The sequence below is a fragment of the Terrapene carolina genome, unplaced genomic scaffold (assembly GCF_002925995.2).
Source record: "Terrapene carolina triunguis isolate 2854851 unplaced genomic scaffold, T_m_triunguis-2.0 Scaffold85, whole genome shotgun sequence".
NCBI lineage: Eukaryota > Metazoa > Chordata > Testudines > Emydidae > Terrapene > Terrapene triunguis.
Genome location: NW_020664436.1, coordinates 24068823 through 24083548, shown reverse-complemented (window position 1 = coordinate 24083548; position 14726 = coordinate 24068823). Strand labels below are relative to the sequence as shown.

The window sequence follows — 14726 nt, the reverse complement described above, 5'->3', positions numbered from 1 at the left end:
AGGTATGCCCTATGCTCCATGAAGTGAAGGCAATTTTTGGGACTTGTGGATTGCTTAGTAGTATTCAACAACTTGCACTGATTGCACCGCTTTGACCTTTCTTTCCTACCCTCACTCCCTCTTCCCAAACTAGTCACCAACAGCCTCCCCACAATTTTTCGTATGCGCTCTCAAGTGTACTTTCATGGGGGTAAAGAGCCATTTGCCTTTGACCACTGTTTCTGCGTGGCAACCTCTACTCTAAATAGCTCCTTTTCACTCCTTTTAGTGCTGCTGTTTCTCTAGTAATGCTAAGAAGAGAGGAGAGTAGCAGTTGCTGCAGGGGGAAGCTACATGCAAAGGCTAAGTGCCACTTTCTTACCTCCCCAACCCCTGCTGGAGGAATCTGGTGTAGGTGAAGCACTGAAGCAAGCCACCTTCTGATCAGACACTCCTTCCTGAGTAACTACCCATGAGAAGAAACCTTCCTTTATATCTCCAGGCAGCAGTTGCCCAGAGCTGAGCATGGACTTGGCTGGAAGTTTTATATGTAGCATGTATGGCCAACTGATGCTTTTTTTTGCTATCATTTCTACTTGGCAATCTATAAGAAATTATGAAATATCAAATACTAAATCTTTAAAGATTCACAACATATTGAAAAATAGCCATTATATTATGAATGCATTATCTGAATTGATTTCCTGTTAGTGCAAAAACTGGAGTTGATTAATCAATAAATACTTGAAAATAAAAATAAAATTCTGATAAGCCTAGACATGATGGAAACTGCAGACGCAACTGTTCTTGTGAGTTTCACATCTTAGCAGTCTTCTGATAATAGAGTATGTAGAAGTTGTGAGAATTCTAAAGCAATAAAAAGGTACAGTGGAGCCCTACTGGGATGTCAAACACACAGATATACCCAAAGAAGCTTCCACTCCACTCACTGGTTCCTTAAAGTCTTTGCTCCTTTGTGTAAAAAATTTTATCAGGATCCTCAGATTCAAATCCTGAGGGAAAGGAGTGAGCTTGGGCCAACCATATTTAAAACAGCAATACATGGCTACATCCGGGGGTGAAGAAGAGGGAGCAATTTCTTTTTGCTTTGCTAAGCCCATATGTGCATGGAGTGTAAAATCTGTGCAGTGGTGGAGGTGTATTAGGTCTTTAATAAACCCTTTAATCAGGATTCAGATAGTTACCTTCATTTTGATGTTGTCTGTCTTCCATATTTATATATTTGTTTTATTTATATTACAAAAACTTAGTTTTAGGTTGTGTTTTCAGTCTCTTAAGATCAAAACAAGGTGATCTGATTTAAAAAAAAAAAAAAAAGTCCAGTCTTTGTGTATCAGTTTTTGTTAGTATCAAATAAGTTTTTTTTCAAGGGTTTGCTTTTGTTCATTTTTTTGTAATAACTGAAGACAGAAAAGCTGCAAAATGTAAGAGATCTTAAATTCCAGCTTGCAATACCATGGACTTTTAAAAAAGTGCTCTTAGTTAAAAATCTTGTCTTCACACACACACTCTTTTCAGAAGCAGCTGGTTTCAGCAATACATCCCTTATTCTCCTTCATCAGTTGGAGGATAAGACGAAAGCCCATTCCTTCTTCATTGACTTTCTTCATCAGGTAAGGTCCTAAAATTCTGCTGGCATGAACACTTATATTTTTTATATTATATTAATCATTTTTTGCACATTGCTTAACTTTTTTTTTTTTAATAAAAGGTTGGCTTATTTGAATGTCTGGGCAGTTTTCCAGTAAGAGGGATGCCAATGACAACTCGATTGTTGCTCTGTGAACATGCAGAAAAGTTAGCAGCAGCCATTGTTCTCAAGAACCACCACTCCAGACTGCCAGACTTGGTGAACACCGCAATATTGATTGCTTTAAACAAAAGGGAATGTGATATTCCACAAAGTCTTACCCCTGCAGATGTTTTCTTTAGAGAGGTAAGACGAGGAAGTCTCCTTGATTAATTGGAACCCTTTTCATGATGAATTGCTATGTTGTAAAAACTGAAATACATTAATGTGTAAAATAAGACTTTATTCTTCTAAAACAAATTTAACTTTCCAGAATTCTCCTGTTAAGACTTTATTGGTAGCATTTTCTCTCATTTTAAAACATAACTTTTTGCATGCATCTGCAACTAAAGTACGAATCCTGATTGACATCACATAGCTAGAGTAAAATTAATCTGATCTCCAACCAGTTCAGCTATAGGAAGGATGAAAAGACTGCCATGTTTTCCCTTCTCATCAGAGAATTGTATGCTAGGATTGCCATGTTACAGGAGAGCACTGAAGGACACTAATGCCGTCTAGGTAGGTCTCTTTCTCATAAAGCTAGCAAAACGTGTCCTCATCTCTTCATTCCCTTCCTGGAATGAGTCGTAACCACTCAGTGCCTTTCACTATAATATATTGTCCTCTCTGATGCAGTATGTCTAATCCAATTAATCAGTTACATTTTTAAGGCAAACATTCCAGTTGTACTACATTCCAGTTGTGTCTACTCATAATTTCCTCTGTTTCATCTTAACAATGTGCAATAAAATGTTTAGATTTAGTTTTAGATGAATTATGTACAGAGTATTAATAACTAGTGACTGATTTCTCCCTAGGAGAGGTGAGAACTGGTGTCAGCTGTGGAGAAAATAAATAAGTAATAGGAATTGTGATACCTGATTGAAACAGTTGTCCGTGTAGTCCATTATCCTTTTCCTGACAGTAGTCAGTACCACATGTTTCAGAAGAAGGCACAAGGAGCCCCATAATGGACAATCATGGAAAAACCTGCACATATGGGGAGTTTCTTCCTAACCCAATTGGTTTGTGTCCAGAAGCGAGAGGGCTTATAACCCTTAAAAAAAAAACAACAAAAAACTCAACTAAAATAACTGGATGTTTTCAATATCCATATAAATGTTTAATACTTTTTTGTATTCCAGTAGGCTGTTTAATCAAGATCCTGTTAATACTTCAATATTTTCATAGATAGTAATCATTTGGCTGTCACACATCACCTGATAATGGGTAGGCTTGTGTTCAGTGCAAATATTTTTGTATGTTTTACAGGTATCCCAGATAGATACGATCTTTGAATGCTTATTAGATCATGAGGAGCAAATCTTGAAGGATACACCAATTGAATCCATTGAGTGGGCCCAGATAGTTGTCGATGTGAATAACATCATAAAGGTATCAAATTACATTGATTAAGCGAAACACTCCAGAAAAAAACCAAGACCAGAATTTAGCAAGTTGAGTCCAACCCTACTTTTCTGAGTATTAGTAAGCAAGGGAAAGTTGTCGAGAATGCAGTATTGTTTCATAAAGAACAGGAAAGAGAAATAAAGAAAACATAAGAATTATTTCTAAATATAGAATTATAGAAATGTAGGACTGGAAGGGACCTTGAGAAATCAAGTCCAACCCACTGCTCTGAGGCAGGATCAAGTAAACCTAGACCATTGCTGATAGGTGTTTGTGCAACCTGTTTTTAAAACTTCCAATGATGGGGATTCCACAGACTCCCTTGGAAGCCTATTCCAGAACTTAACTACCCTTATAGTTGGAAAGTTTTTGCTAATATCTAACCTAAATCTCCCTTGTTGCAGATTAAGCTCATTACTTCTTGGCCTACCTTCAGTGGACATGGAGAACAATTGATCTGTCATTTATAACGGCCCTTAACATACACCTCTACCCTGATATAATGCTGTCCTCGGGAGCCAAAAAATCTTACCGCGTTATAGGTGAAACCGCGTTATATCGAACTTGCTTTGATCCGCCGGAGTACACAGTCCTGCCCCCTCCCCTCCCCCGGAGCGCTGCTTTACCGCGTTGTATCCGAATTCATGTTATATCGGGTTGTGTTATATCGGTGTAGAGGTGTATTTGAAGACTGTTAACATTTCTTCATAGGTCAGGTTTTCTAAACCTTTTATCATTTTTGTTGCTCTCCTCTGGGCTCTCCTAAATTTGTCCACATCTTCCCTGAAGAGTGGTGCCCAGAACTGGCCACAGTACTCCAGCTGAGGCCAGTGCTGAGCACCACGAGAGCTGGATAGAGCAGGACAATTACCTTCTGTGTCCTATATACAACACTCTGTCAATATACCTCAAATTATATTAGCCTTTTTTGCAACTACATTACATTGTTGACTCATACTGAATTTGTGATCTGCTATTAACCCCCAGATCCTTTTCAGCAGCGCTATCCTCCTTACCAGTTATTATCCATTTTGTAATTTTGCATTTGATTTTTCTTTCCTAAGTGAAGTAATTGTATGTCAGTTTTCCCACCTGATTAATAAGAAAAAGGACCTTGCAATGTTGAAAACAAATTCAATAAAGAAGGCACATCTGGATAGGAAACTTTAAGAAATACTTTGACTTTGCAAATCTAATTTTACTTTTGTCCTTTATGTAGGCTATTTAAATATCAAATGCCATGTGCAAGAATATCAAGGTACTAATAAACAATGTGTAATGTAGGATTTTATTATATGGATATTACTAATAGAATTATGTAAACTTCTGGACCTGCTCAGTCTGTAGTAGAAATTAATAAGTTGCAAGAGTTAAGAAAACAAAACAAAATCCGGTGCCATATATGGAACCCTTTTTAACAAGGCTTTTACTTCAGCCAGCCCAAATATTGGAAGGGCAGAGTGGAGGGATAGAGTGAAAAATACAGAAAACAGTAATTTGCATTTCTTGGCTGAACAAAAACCATGGAATATGTATTAGTTGTTTAATAACAAATGAGTACTACTAATATTAAAAGAAGTGAAATTGATAGAGTTATATGGTTTCACATATAGTACAGGAATTATTTGTGGTGCTGGATTCAGTCATGGGAAATCCTTGACTACTGCTCAGTACAGTAACATGTGTAGTTCTCATAGACAAGTTGGCCAAATAGAAGAACTACCCATTAATTAATATGAAAGTGCACAAAACAAGTTTTACGAAGGATCCGTTAGGTGCCTCGTCTTCCTTGCAGTATGCAAGCACAGTGTAAAAAGGAAATACCTAGGGAAATTCACAAACAGGAAAAATAAAATTCACCAGTTGCCTGTCACGCTCCGTATACATTCAGTACTAGTCTATACAAATATAGTAGTATCTCTTTCTTGAAAGAGGGACAAAACACTTACTGAATATGACCTTGTTAGTGGCAGTATCACAAAAAAGGGAAAATATCCAAAACAACTTAATCCACATTTAATCCATCCAGCAATGCCAACACAAGGTATGCCTCATTCTGACTACTTTATATGAAGTTAATGTCCATCATCTGATTAATTATATGACTTTTCGTCTCCACTCCTAGAAGTGTCATACTAGATAAAAGCTTACTGAACTTTCTAGGCTGGCATGGATATATTCCAGAAATATAGAATCACATTCCAAGATATTGTCAGAACAGAGTAACACAACTGTAGTGAACCATATGTGATTTTGGGTATGAAACTATTATCTTGAGAGCCAATTTCTCTCAGAATTCTGGCAGAAACCAAGTGTTTAGGCAGCTCAGGTCCCAGAAAATCAGAGGCACTGACCCCAGTAATGTGTCAAATCGCCCACTTTTGCCTTCTTTCTCCCTGTTAAGTCCCAGGAGTCTAATCTTGGATTTGTTCTCTTTGTTATGATGGTCCTGATGATCTGATTCAGTCTCAGTTCCCTTTTGTTCCACTACATTTGTCCTGCCCAATTACTAGAGCTCAAACATTTTTCCTGATTTGTTTTTTCCACCCCAGTTTGCCCATTTGACAGAGCTTTGTGTAAAGGTGTACCTCTGTATTGATCGATTTCACTTCTTCCTGGTCTCATGAACAAGAACATGATATCACACACTCAAGCACTGTTCTGGAAGAGCTTATAATGCACATACTTCTCCAGGCATTTTAAGAGTCTGCTTAACAGTAACAGCAAGTCATGAAGTGTTGCTGTTTCAGTATGTGTGGCTTGGAAAGTCTCCTTCCCCAAACTACTGCAGGGAGGCAGAATGGAAAGTAATGAAAAGCAAGGTCATGTTGGTTTTAACCACCCCTCTTTACCTTACAATGGATCCAGAAGAAAGGTGGAAGGAGATGCACTTAGGCTCATGATCACCACCAGATCTTTTAATGGGTCTGAAGGAGTTTGGATGCCTCCATAGACCTCAAGGTGGCGAGACGAACCCCTTCACAGAGCTGGGAAGCACCGAAATTAGTGTAAAATAGTAATGGGGGGGGGGGGCCTCCATTTCCTGGTGGAACCCTTAATAGTCTCTGGAAGCCAGCATGGAAGTGGGAGCCTTGGGGGGGATTGCCACCTTTACTTCTCATCCTTTTAGCAGGAAGGAGATGATGAAGTGATTGCCATGAACTGCAGCAGTGCACAGTAGCAGGGAGAAAGACCAGTATTAGACAGGGGGTGGATAGTTGGCCACATCCTCTGAGCTCAGAAGGCAGCTGAAGTACTGGGGTGGGATTGAGGGTACGTGGTGACTTTCCTTCTTGAACTACTCTTCATGGGAACCTTAAAAGTAGCAGGATGGCTAGCAGCCTGGGGGAGACTATTGATAACATATGTGCATAGTAGAGAACTTACAGCTCCTGGGCATGTACATTAATGCTCGTTAGGCCTCTGCATACTCTCCTGCTGTTTGTGAGTTGCATGCAGCAGTAGAGGGTGAAAAAATATTGACACAGGAAAAACGTGATTGAAAGAGAAAATGTGGCAAGTTTGGGAAATTGACCAGATTTTAAGGTGTCCATTTAATGTTGTGCAGGATATGCTACAAGCTGCCAGCCAGTATCGCCAGTCTAGAGCCTCTTTATATAAAACAGGAGAGCTCCCGGAAAGAGAACCTGAATATGTTCCATGGACAGGTGAGAATAGTGAAAATGTTAGGCAAATTAATATCGGTTTTAAAACATTAACAAATACTGTTCATGTGTTTCAGAACATTTGACTGTATCCTCTGAAGTCTCTGTGTTAGCTCGAACTGTGAATATTAAACTGGACAGTGCTGTTATGCGCTATTCTAAGCTTGTATGTAGATATCCATATGGATAGTAGAACCTAATGGTTTAGTTTATTGATGAATGGTTGGTTTCTCTATTACTGATGATATTCCTTTAAGCTTGTTGCACTGGATACTGAGACTCTGACTACAAAACAAAGGTGCCAAAAGTTGGGAGGCAGGACTAATTTTTGTTTTTAGGGTGTCCTGATTCCAGCTGACAAGATCATGATTTTTTTGTGTAACTTTCAAATGAAGCATAAAATGCTCTGTTTAACACAGGCAGATAGTGTTCAGGGCTCCCTGTCAAGAGTAAAAAACTGACAGTTGCCCACTTTGCTGCTTTGTTGAGTATTTGTGCTTTGCTACTTGAGGATGCAATGCTGTGAAAACTTGTCAGAACAAGTTTTGTTTTGTAATGTAAACATTTTAAAGTTTTTCTTCCAGCTTTTGTCCATGTGGACCCCTCTAATGGTATGCGTGTGCCTCATGTACCCAAAATCAAAATCTTCCGAACAGCAGGATGCGTTGGCGTTATGTCTGTCCTGCATGTCATGGTGACCCCATGTCCAAGGGCATATATAGATCAGATTGGCTTTGATCACCTCTGTTCCCACTTCCCATCCCTGGCAGCAAGACTTATCTCTGTGGTGTCTTCTGCACTCTGCCTCATAGTGCCTTTTCTTCTAAACTGATAATGAAGGTAGCTAGTCTAGTTAGTTTTTTTAAGGTGATATTTTTGTCCTGTTGGCAGTCCATTAAGTGTTCTGTTATTTTAATATATTAATTTTTTTCTTCTGACTACTATGAACTGAGATCTCTCCCTGCTTAATGGCTAAGACCAAACCATCTGGCTTCGAGCCATGCCCATCACATAATGGACTCAGTCTGCTAACTGGTTGGGCATGGTAGATAACTCTTGGTTGGCCCACAGCCATGTCCTGGATCATTGCTCTGTATGCAGGTCCTTCTCCATCAGAACCACTTCTCCGTAGATACTTAGTTAAAATTCTGCCTGTTGAAGCAGTCCACAAGATTCTGAAAATGCTTCTCAAACTCCAAAAAGGGATGCTCTTCCCAGGGATACCCATCCTTCAGCACCCCTTGGGGTATGTATACTCCCATTACCTGAATCAAGAAAAGGGCATCAGTCCTTTCAGCTCCTCTCGACACTCCAAACCGATTTCAGCACTGGCTGCACGCTTGGTGCCAAAGCCCTGTATCACTTACACCACATCAAGGCAGGGCAGATCTGAGCTACTTTCTAAGGATGGCTTAATGTGGCAGTCCTCTTTCCCAGAGAGAACAAAAAAAACAAAACAAAGTCATGGGTTTTCTGACTCTTGTTAACTGACCCGAAAAGTCTAATCAGTTCAGACTGCCTAGCATGAGCAGATTCTTTGCTCCACCCAGCTCCAAGCAAAATCAGGTCCACTCCCAACACCAAAACTCATTACTGGCAATGACTCCTTGTTGTCACCAAGACCCTTGGTACCAGACCCAATACTGATACAAAAATCTTCAACAGTACCAGCAGATAGTTCAACTACAGACCTTGAGCCACCAGCACCAGCTTGGTTACCAGTGCTACCAGCACTGACTTTCCCAGTATCAAAAAGAATCAAGCCTTCAACACCAATATTCTCCATCTCATTAGAGAGAGGTCATAACCACCTGTAGGACAAATATACTCTTCTTCCTCTTCTCCCACCCCTTCTTTCTTGATAGCATCAAGCAAGGACCCTTCTCCAGATGTTCAGATCTCCTCCCTCAACCTGTTCCTTGGCAAACATCACCTTTGAGCCTCAGCACCTACCCAGCTCTATCCATTTGGCTTTATTGGGCATTCTGGCACTGCTCTAGGATCTACTCACACTCTTCCTGCAAATGACCTAGATCATCTTCCTCAGTTTCCCTTACTAGGCCAGTCAGCAAAGCAGGTCTCCAGAGGGAACAAGGGGGGGAAGCAATGTGAGGAGGAGGAAAGGAGTAGGAGGAAGACAAGATGAAAATACTCGTTTTAATGTGATGAATGTTGTTACTGTTAAAGTTCTATGCTATGGGAGAAGATATAACATTTATTCTCCTCCTCGCTCTTGCAACCTCTGCTGCTCTGATCTCTAAGTCACTTGTTAGTTTGATTCTGTTCTCATGTATATTTGCTGCGTCTCCAGTAGAAGTGTTTACTTGGCACAGGTTAAAATCTCTGGAAGCCACTGAAGACTTGTTTGTCAGGGCACCAATCAGTGAAGCTGAATTAGCAGTGGCATGAATAGTAACTCTGGGAAATAATTTGCGGGTTAAAGGCTCTGTGTGTTGGAGTGCGCTATGTTGATGCATGCAGAACCTTGTGACAAACAGTTTGGTAGACTAAAACTTGACAACCACTGTCCTGTAGTAGTTAGAGCTGTTTGCAGTGCCTCATAACAAGGATCTCAGAATATTTTCTGATCTTTATACTTCTTAAAATTAAATTGTTAAAATAAAACAGATCCAGAAAAATCCCAATATAAACTTTTCATTTTTTTATTGATTGGATTGAAAGAAATCTTTTTTCCTACTGCTCATCAAATCTCTTGTAATCAGTTACAATTTTAGTATGTGTCAGTGTCAGCATGTCAGTCTATATTTATGGTATGTAAATTGGTTGATTACTTAAAAGCAAAATTGCTTTAGTTGTACTTGGTTTTTATTGTACGTATGGCATAAGAAGTTAGGGGCTCAGAGTTAACCTGTGGATAAAATGGGAAGGATAGAATTAATGCTTAGTATTAATAATATAAAAGAAAAATGGGAATATTTAAAGAAATAGCTAATTTCATTGCAACTTTTTTCTGGGTCGCTGACAAATTCAGATTTGAAATTTGCAATGTGATAGTGCATTCTATACTGAGTGTTTCAGGTGTTTTTTATATTTTTTTCTCCATATTTTCTGTTTCCCCAGTGGTATTTGAGTCACACCAACAGCGGTGTACATAGCCATCACAGCTCTAAATAAGACATTTCCAGCTCCCAGGCCCTCTTCCACTCAAACAGGTTCCTAGCTACTTGTCACAGAAGCTTATGCACCTCCTGTTCCATCTGCTCTGGCCTTCCAGTACATTCCTGCTTTGTTGACGAGAACTGAGGGGCAAAAGATTCCTCATTCACTTTCCTTCTGGATCTGTGGAAGGACTCCCCCTGCTATTTGTTGACCTTTGGATAATTCTCAAGAGGTGTTAGCTGGATCCTGTTGTATTCCCCCAGCTCTATGGAAATGTCCCAAGAAAAAGCTCCCTCCCTAGCTCATGTGTGCACACTACTTCCCTACTGTTTAGTTCTGTCTAGGGATCACAGAGAGGGGAGGAACATCTTTTCTGCCACTGCTTTCTTTCTTACTTTTGCTCCTGTGGGATCTTTACATTGTGTATAATTTAAAAAAAATTAATATAGAACGTCAGAAACGATACCATTTATACCAATGAAAAATAGCGAAAAAGCAGCAGCCAGCTGAACTAAGACAGCAGCAGCTCCACTTTTGTTTTGTTCCCTTTAAACACCCTCTGGGGAATTGTGTACATGTGGGTTCCCAGAATACTGTACCAGTGTGATAACGTCTCATGCTTTTCCAGTGCACATGCAGGCACTGACAGAAGCACAAAGTAAACACTGAAAATGTGAGAAACACTACAATCTTTTAGATATCTTTTGCATGTGGTGGTGTATCTCTCTCTTTAATGCCTATAATTGTGCTCCCTTCATACTATCATAATATATAAAGTCACAAGCTAATTATAGAATCTAATTTTTTTAATGTTTACTATTTTTTGTCTTTCCAAGCATCTAGTGGTCCAGCTGGCATACGAACAGCAATAATACGTCAGCATGGAATTATTCTGAAAGTTGTTTATCCTCAAGTGGACAGTAACCTCCGTAGCATTGTGGCTGAACAGTTGGTGGCGCTGCTAGATTGCTTTCTAGATGGCTTTGTTTCTCAGCTTAAATCTGTGGACCGGCCTGCTGATCAAGATAGATACAATAATCTAGAAATGGAATATATCCAGAAAAGATCGGAACTTTTGTCTCCTCTTCGTAAGTGATGATCTCTTTTCTTTAGTGTAAGGATTAACCATTCATCTAGGAAACAATGCATGGAATGTTTGGATCCAAGCAAATACAGAAAGTAAAAAAAAAATTAATGTTCCATATCTAGAGTAAAATGACATTTCTATGCAGCGTATTAGTTGTTGGTTTGTTTGTACTATTTAATGGGGAATTTAGCTATAGAAATAGATTGACGAAAATGGAATTCTTATTTTAGTGATCCTAAATCAAACCTATGTAGCAGACAGAAGTCTCCTTCCTGAATTGTAAAATCAGTGCATTCTTTCCAATTACTTATTGCATAGCCTGATGCCAGGAACTTGATATGACTTGACAGTGTTGGATGAAAATAGCTTTAAAATATATTTCTAAGTAAGTCTACTTTGTTGCTACTTAGCTATAGATCTGTTTGAATATTTATCAAGTGGTACATTCATCTAACAGCATAAATATTAATTGTATAATGTTGATTATATATGATTTTAATAATCCTAGCTTAACTTGTCATTGATGTAACCAAAATATTTTGGGTTTAATAATGTAATCTTGGAAACAGTGCTCACTTACCAAATATTGTGCTACCTATTATAAGTTTATGAACCTGATGTTTTTTTAGGCTTAAAATGAATTAAATTAATAGAACAGTTGAATATTAAATCCATGAGCTTTTAATATTATAATTAGGGAAGTCTTTGTTAAGTAAAGAAATTGCATGTGTTAGTCTTTTTATACTAACCTACATATATTCTGTTAGCGTGTAAATATATACAAGCTCTGTAGCATTGTATTCAGTTTAAAGCTTTAATTTCCTTAGCAGCACACTGATGGCCCTTGAATCTCATTTCTCTTGACTTTACTTGGATCAAAATAGAAGTGACCAGTAATATATTGTATATATAAATCTAGTAATCCTTATAATTGATTTCTACATTGACAAAATGTCTTGTCTTGTTACTTTCTCACTTTTGGTGATGCCTGATTATGAACTGTAAATATTTATGAAAGCAAAGAATTTCAAAGGTGCAAATGGGAGTGGTGTGCTTACTTTCAGAGGTAGCTGGGTGCCTAACAGGCCTGTGTGGCTCTGAAAATCTCCCTGGATTTATTGTGCTACTTACTATCTATATTATACGTGTTTGCATGTTTACATAAGCACGCACATCAGTTGTGGTTTGAAAGCACAAATGAATGCATACTTGATTTACAACTATTTTTCTATTGGAGGGATTTTGAATTATTTTTTTTATTGTGATCCAAGACAGCATGCATCCTCTTACAAAGAATGTGTTTGATTGACTTGTTTCTCTTTTGGGTTCCCTAGTTTCCCTAGGACAGTATCAGCTGGCAGCTGCTTTAGCAGAGAAGTATTGTGACTTTGATATCTTGGTACAAATGTGTGAGCAGACTGATAATCAGGCCAGACTACAACGTTATATGACGCAGTTTGCAGATCAGGTAACTTTTTTCTCACTCGTTTAGACATTGTTCTGCAGTAAGATCGGATATAAATCATTGCCAACAAAACACTGATGGTAATTTTAGGCTTTCAAAATCCAGTTAATAGACTTTGATATCTTAGGTCATTTTTATATTTAAAAAATTCTTTTCCTACTCTTTTGATTCTCCAAAGATTCTTTTGAATCTTGTTGAACAAAAAGATTTGTATCTAGAAATGGGATTTTAACTTGTTTAGTGGGTGATTATCCCTCTTCTGATATTCTGTTAGCTTCAGGATATGAATTTAAACTGGAGATTCAGTAGTCAGTTTAGTTACTACTAACAATTTTTAACTCTTTTTTTCTATCTTCTTTAGTCATTTTCTTCTGAGTCATTTTGGCAATAAAGTAAAATGTTTTAAATTGTTTGACTCACCTGTACTACATAACATATGTTCAATCCTAATCTATTTCTAAGTCTTGCAAGTACATGCACAAGGTAAAGTGACTTGTAGTGTTCTGGAGTCTTCTGTCTTTGCAAGTGTGTGTGAGACTTCCACAATCATGCATCTAATTTAAAGCCTTATAAAAAGATGATTCTTTATGGTGGTTTTATATATCACACCGAAAAGATACAAACAAAAGAATCCTTTTGTTTTTATTATAACTGTTGAGTTAGAAATAATTTGGTCAAAATATAGTAAAACTCTGTGTGTGGTAATCATAAGCAGTGTGTACACAGTTTGTTGAAATTTGAGAATTAATAGATCACAGTCTTGAATGCATTTTATGGACAATGATTCTGCATGTGAGAATAATTCATAACAAGGGGCAAAATTCTCCACTCAGATCCCTATGGCAGACTTCCAAACTAATATTCTACTTTCCCTGCCTACTCAGATTGCTTATTGATGGCAATGAACTTTCCAAGAGTAAAGAGCAAAGATGTAATCTGTAACAACTAAAGTTCATACTAATGATGTTCCTTTTGAGACCAAAATATTGAGTTGCTTATAGATTAAAATATGTAGAGAATGGTGTAGATCCTCTTCCATAGACACTTATATTTTTGATCAAAACACTAGCTTTTTCACTAGGATTTTGTTAAACACTTTTCCCTCTGGTTTTGTTGAGCAGGTAAATCCATGTTCTAACCACCTGTGGTCTGTATAGCATTTGTGTTGAAACTAAATTGGACACAAAAACTGACTTCGGTTTTTAACATGTGTTCATCTCCTGTAATCTTTAGAATTTTTCAGATTTCCTGTTTCGTTGGTACTTAGAAAAAGGAAAGCGAGGAAAGCTGTTATCTCAGCCTATTGCTCAGCATGGACAGCTGGCCAGTTTCTTGCAAGCTCATGAGCATCTCAGTTGGTTACATGAAATCAATAGTCAAGATCTGGAAAAGGTAGGATTTCTTCATATAAAATTAATTGAAACGTTTGTTTTAAAACTAACAATTTGTTGAATACACATATAAGTGTAAGGGTGTACTAGTCACGACTCTTTGATGTCACTGACTAATATTTTGGATAAAGAAAGCTTTTATTATAACAACACCCTTCCCACCTTCAATTAAAGTAAAAGCGTTCACAATGAATATTTCCTAACGCCCTCAATAAGTCTTCCAGCAAAATCAGGGAAACCCAAAGTTGACATTCTTGATGCTTTAAAACAGGGGTCCCCAACGCGGTGCCCGCGGGTGCCATGGCGTTTAAGTGCGCCCGCGTATTGGCCGGCTGACAAGCATCTGCCGAAATGCTGCCGAGACCTTGCTGCTTGTCGGCAGCATTTCGGTGGAAGCTCGTCCGCCGCCACGGTCCTCCGTGGCTCGTCATCTGGCACCCGCCAGACGAAAAAGGTTGGGGACCACTGCTTTAAAAGGTGGTAAATCTGTTGTTGTGTTTGTTTTTGTTTTTAAATCATCCTTTCCAACTTTTTTTATATATCGTAAAGTAGCAGTGGGAGTTAATTTACTTTGTTTTTCTCTGGGTAAAACATTAACATAAGATGTTAATATTTTTTGGAAAATACAACTGATGTCCTATTCACATGGACTGAAACTTTTCTTTTCAAAGTAAAGCATAGTGAATAGAGGAGCAAGGAACCCAGAAAAGAACTGAAAGTGTCAGACTAATTTCTGAATTAATATATTTTCATACCAGAATTTTTCCACTCCCATGTCTGACATACCAGATGTATA

General features: G+C 38.2%; 1 protein-coding gene across 2 annotated transcripts in view; it reads left to right on the top strand.

Annotated features, from left to right (window-relative positions):
- Positions 1-14726, top strand: part of NUP133 (nucleoporin 133) — a 59131-nt gene that overhangs the window by 26979 nt on the left and 17426 nt on the right. For both annotated transcript variants that reach the window (XM_024213812.3, XM_024213811.3), the window contains exons 14-20: positions 1519-1613; positions 1712-1936; positions 3065-3187; positions 6771-6870; positions 10824-11075; positions 12409-12542; positions 13773-13931. In XM_024213812.3, coding sequence (XP_024069580.2) covers positions 1519-1613; positions 1712-1936; positions 3065-3187; positions 6771-6870; positions 10824-11075; positions 12409-12542; positions 13773-13931 — 1088 coding nt within the window. The remainder of the gene's footprint in view (positions 1-1518; positions 1614-1711; positions 1937-3064; positions 3188-6770; positions 6871-10823; positions 11076-12408; positions 12543-13772; positions 13932-14726) is intronic.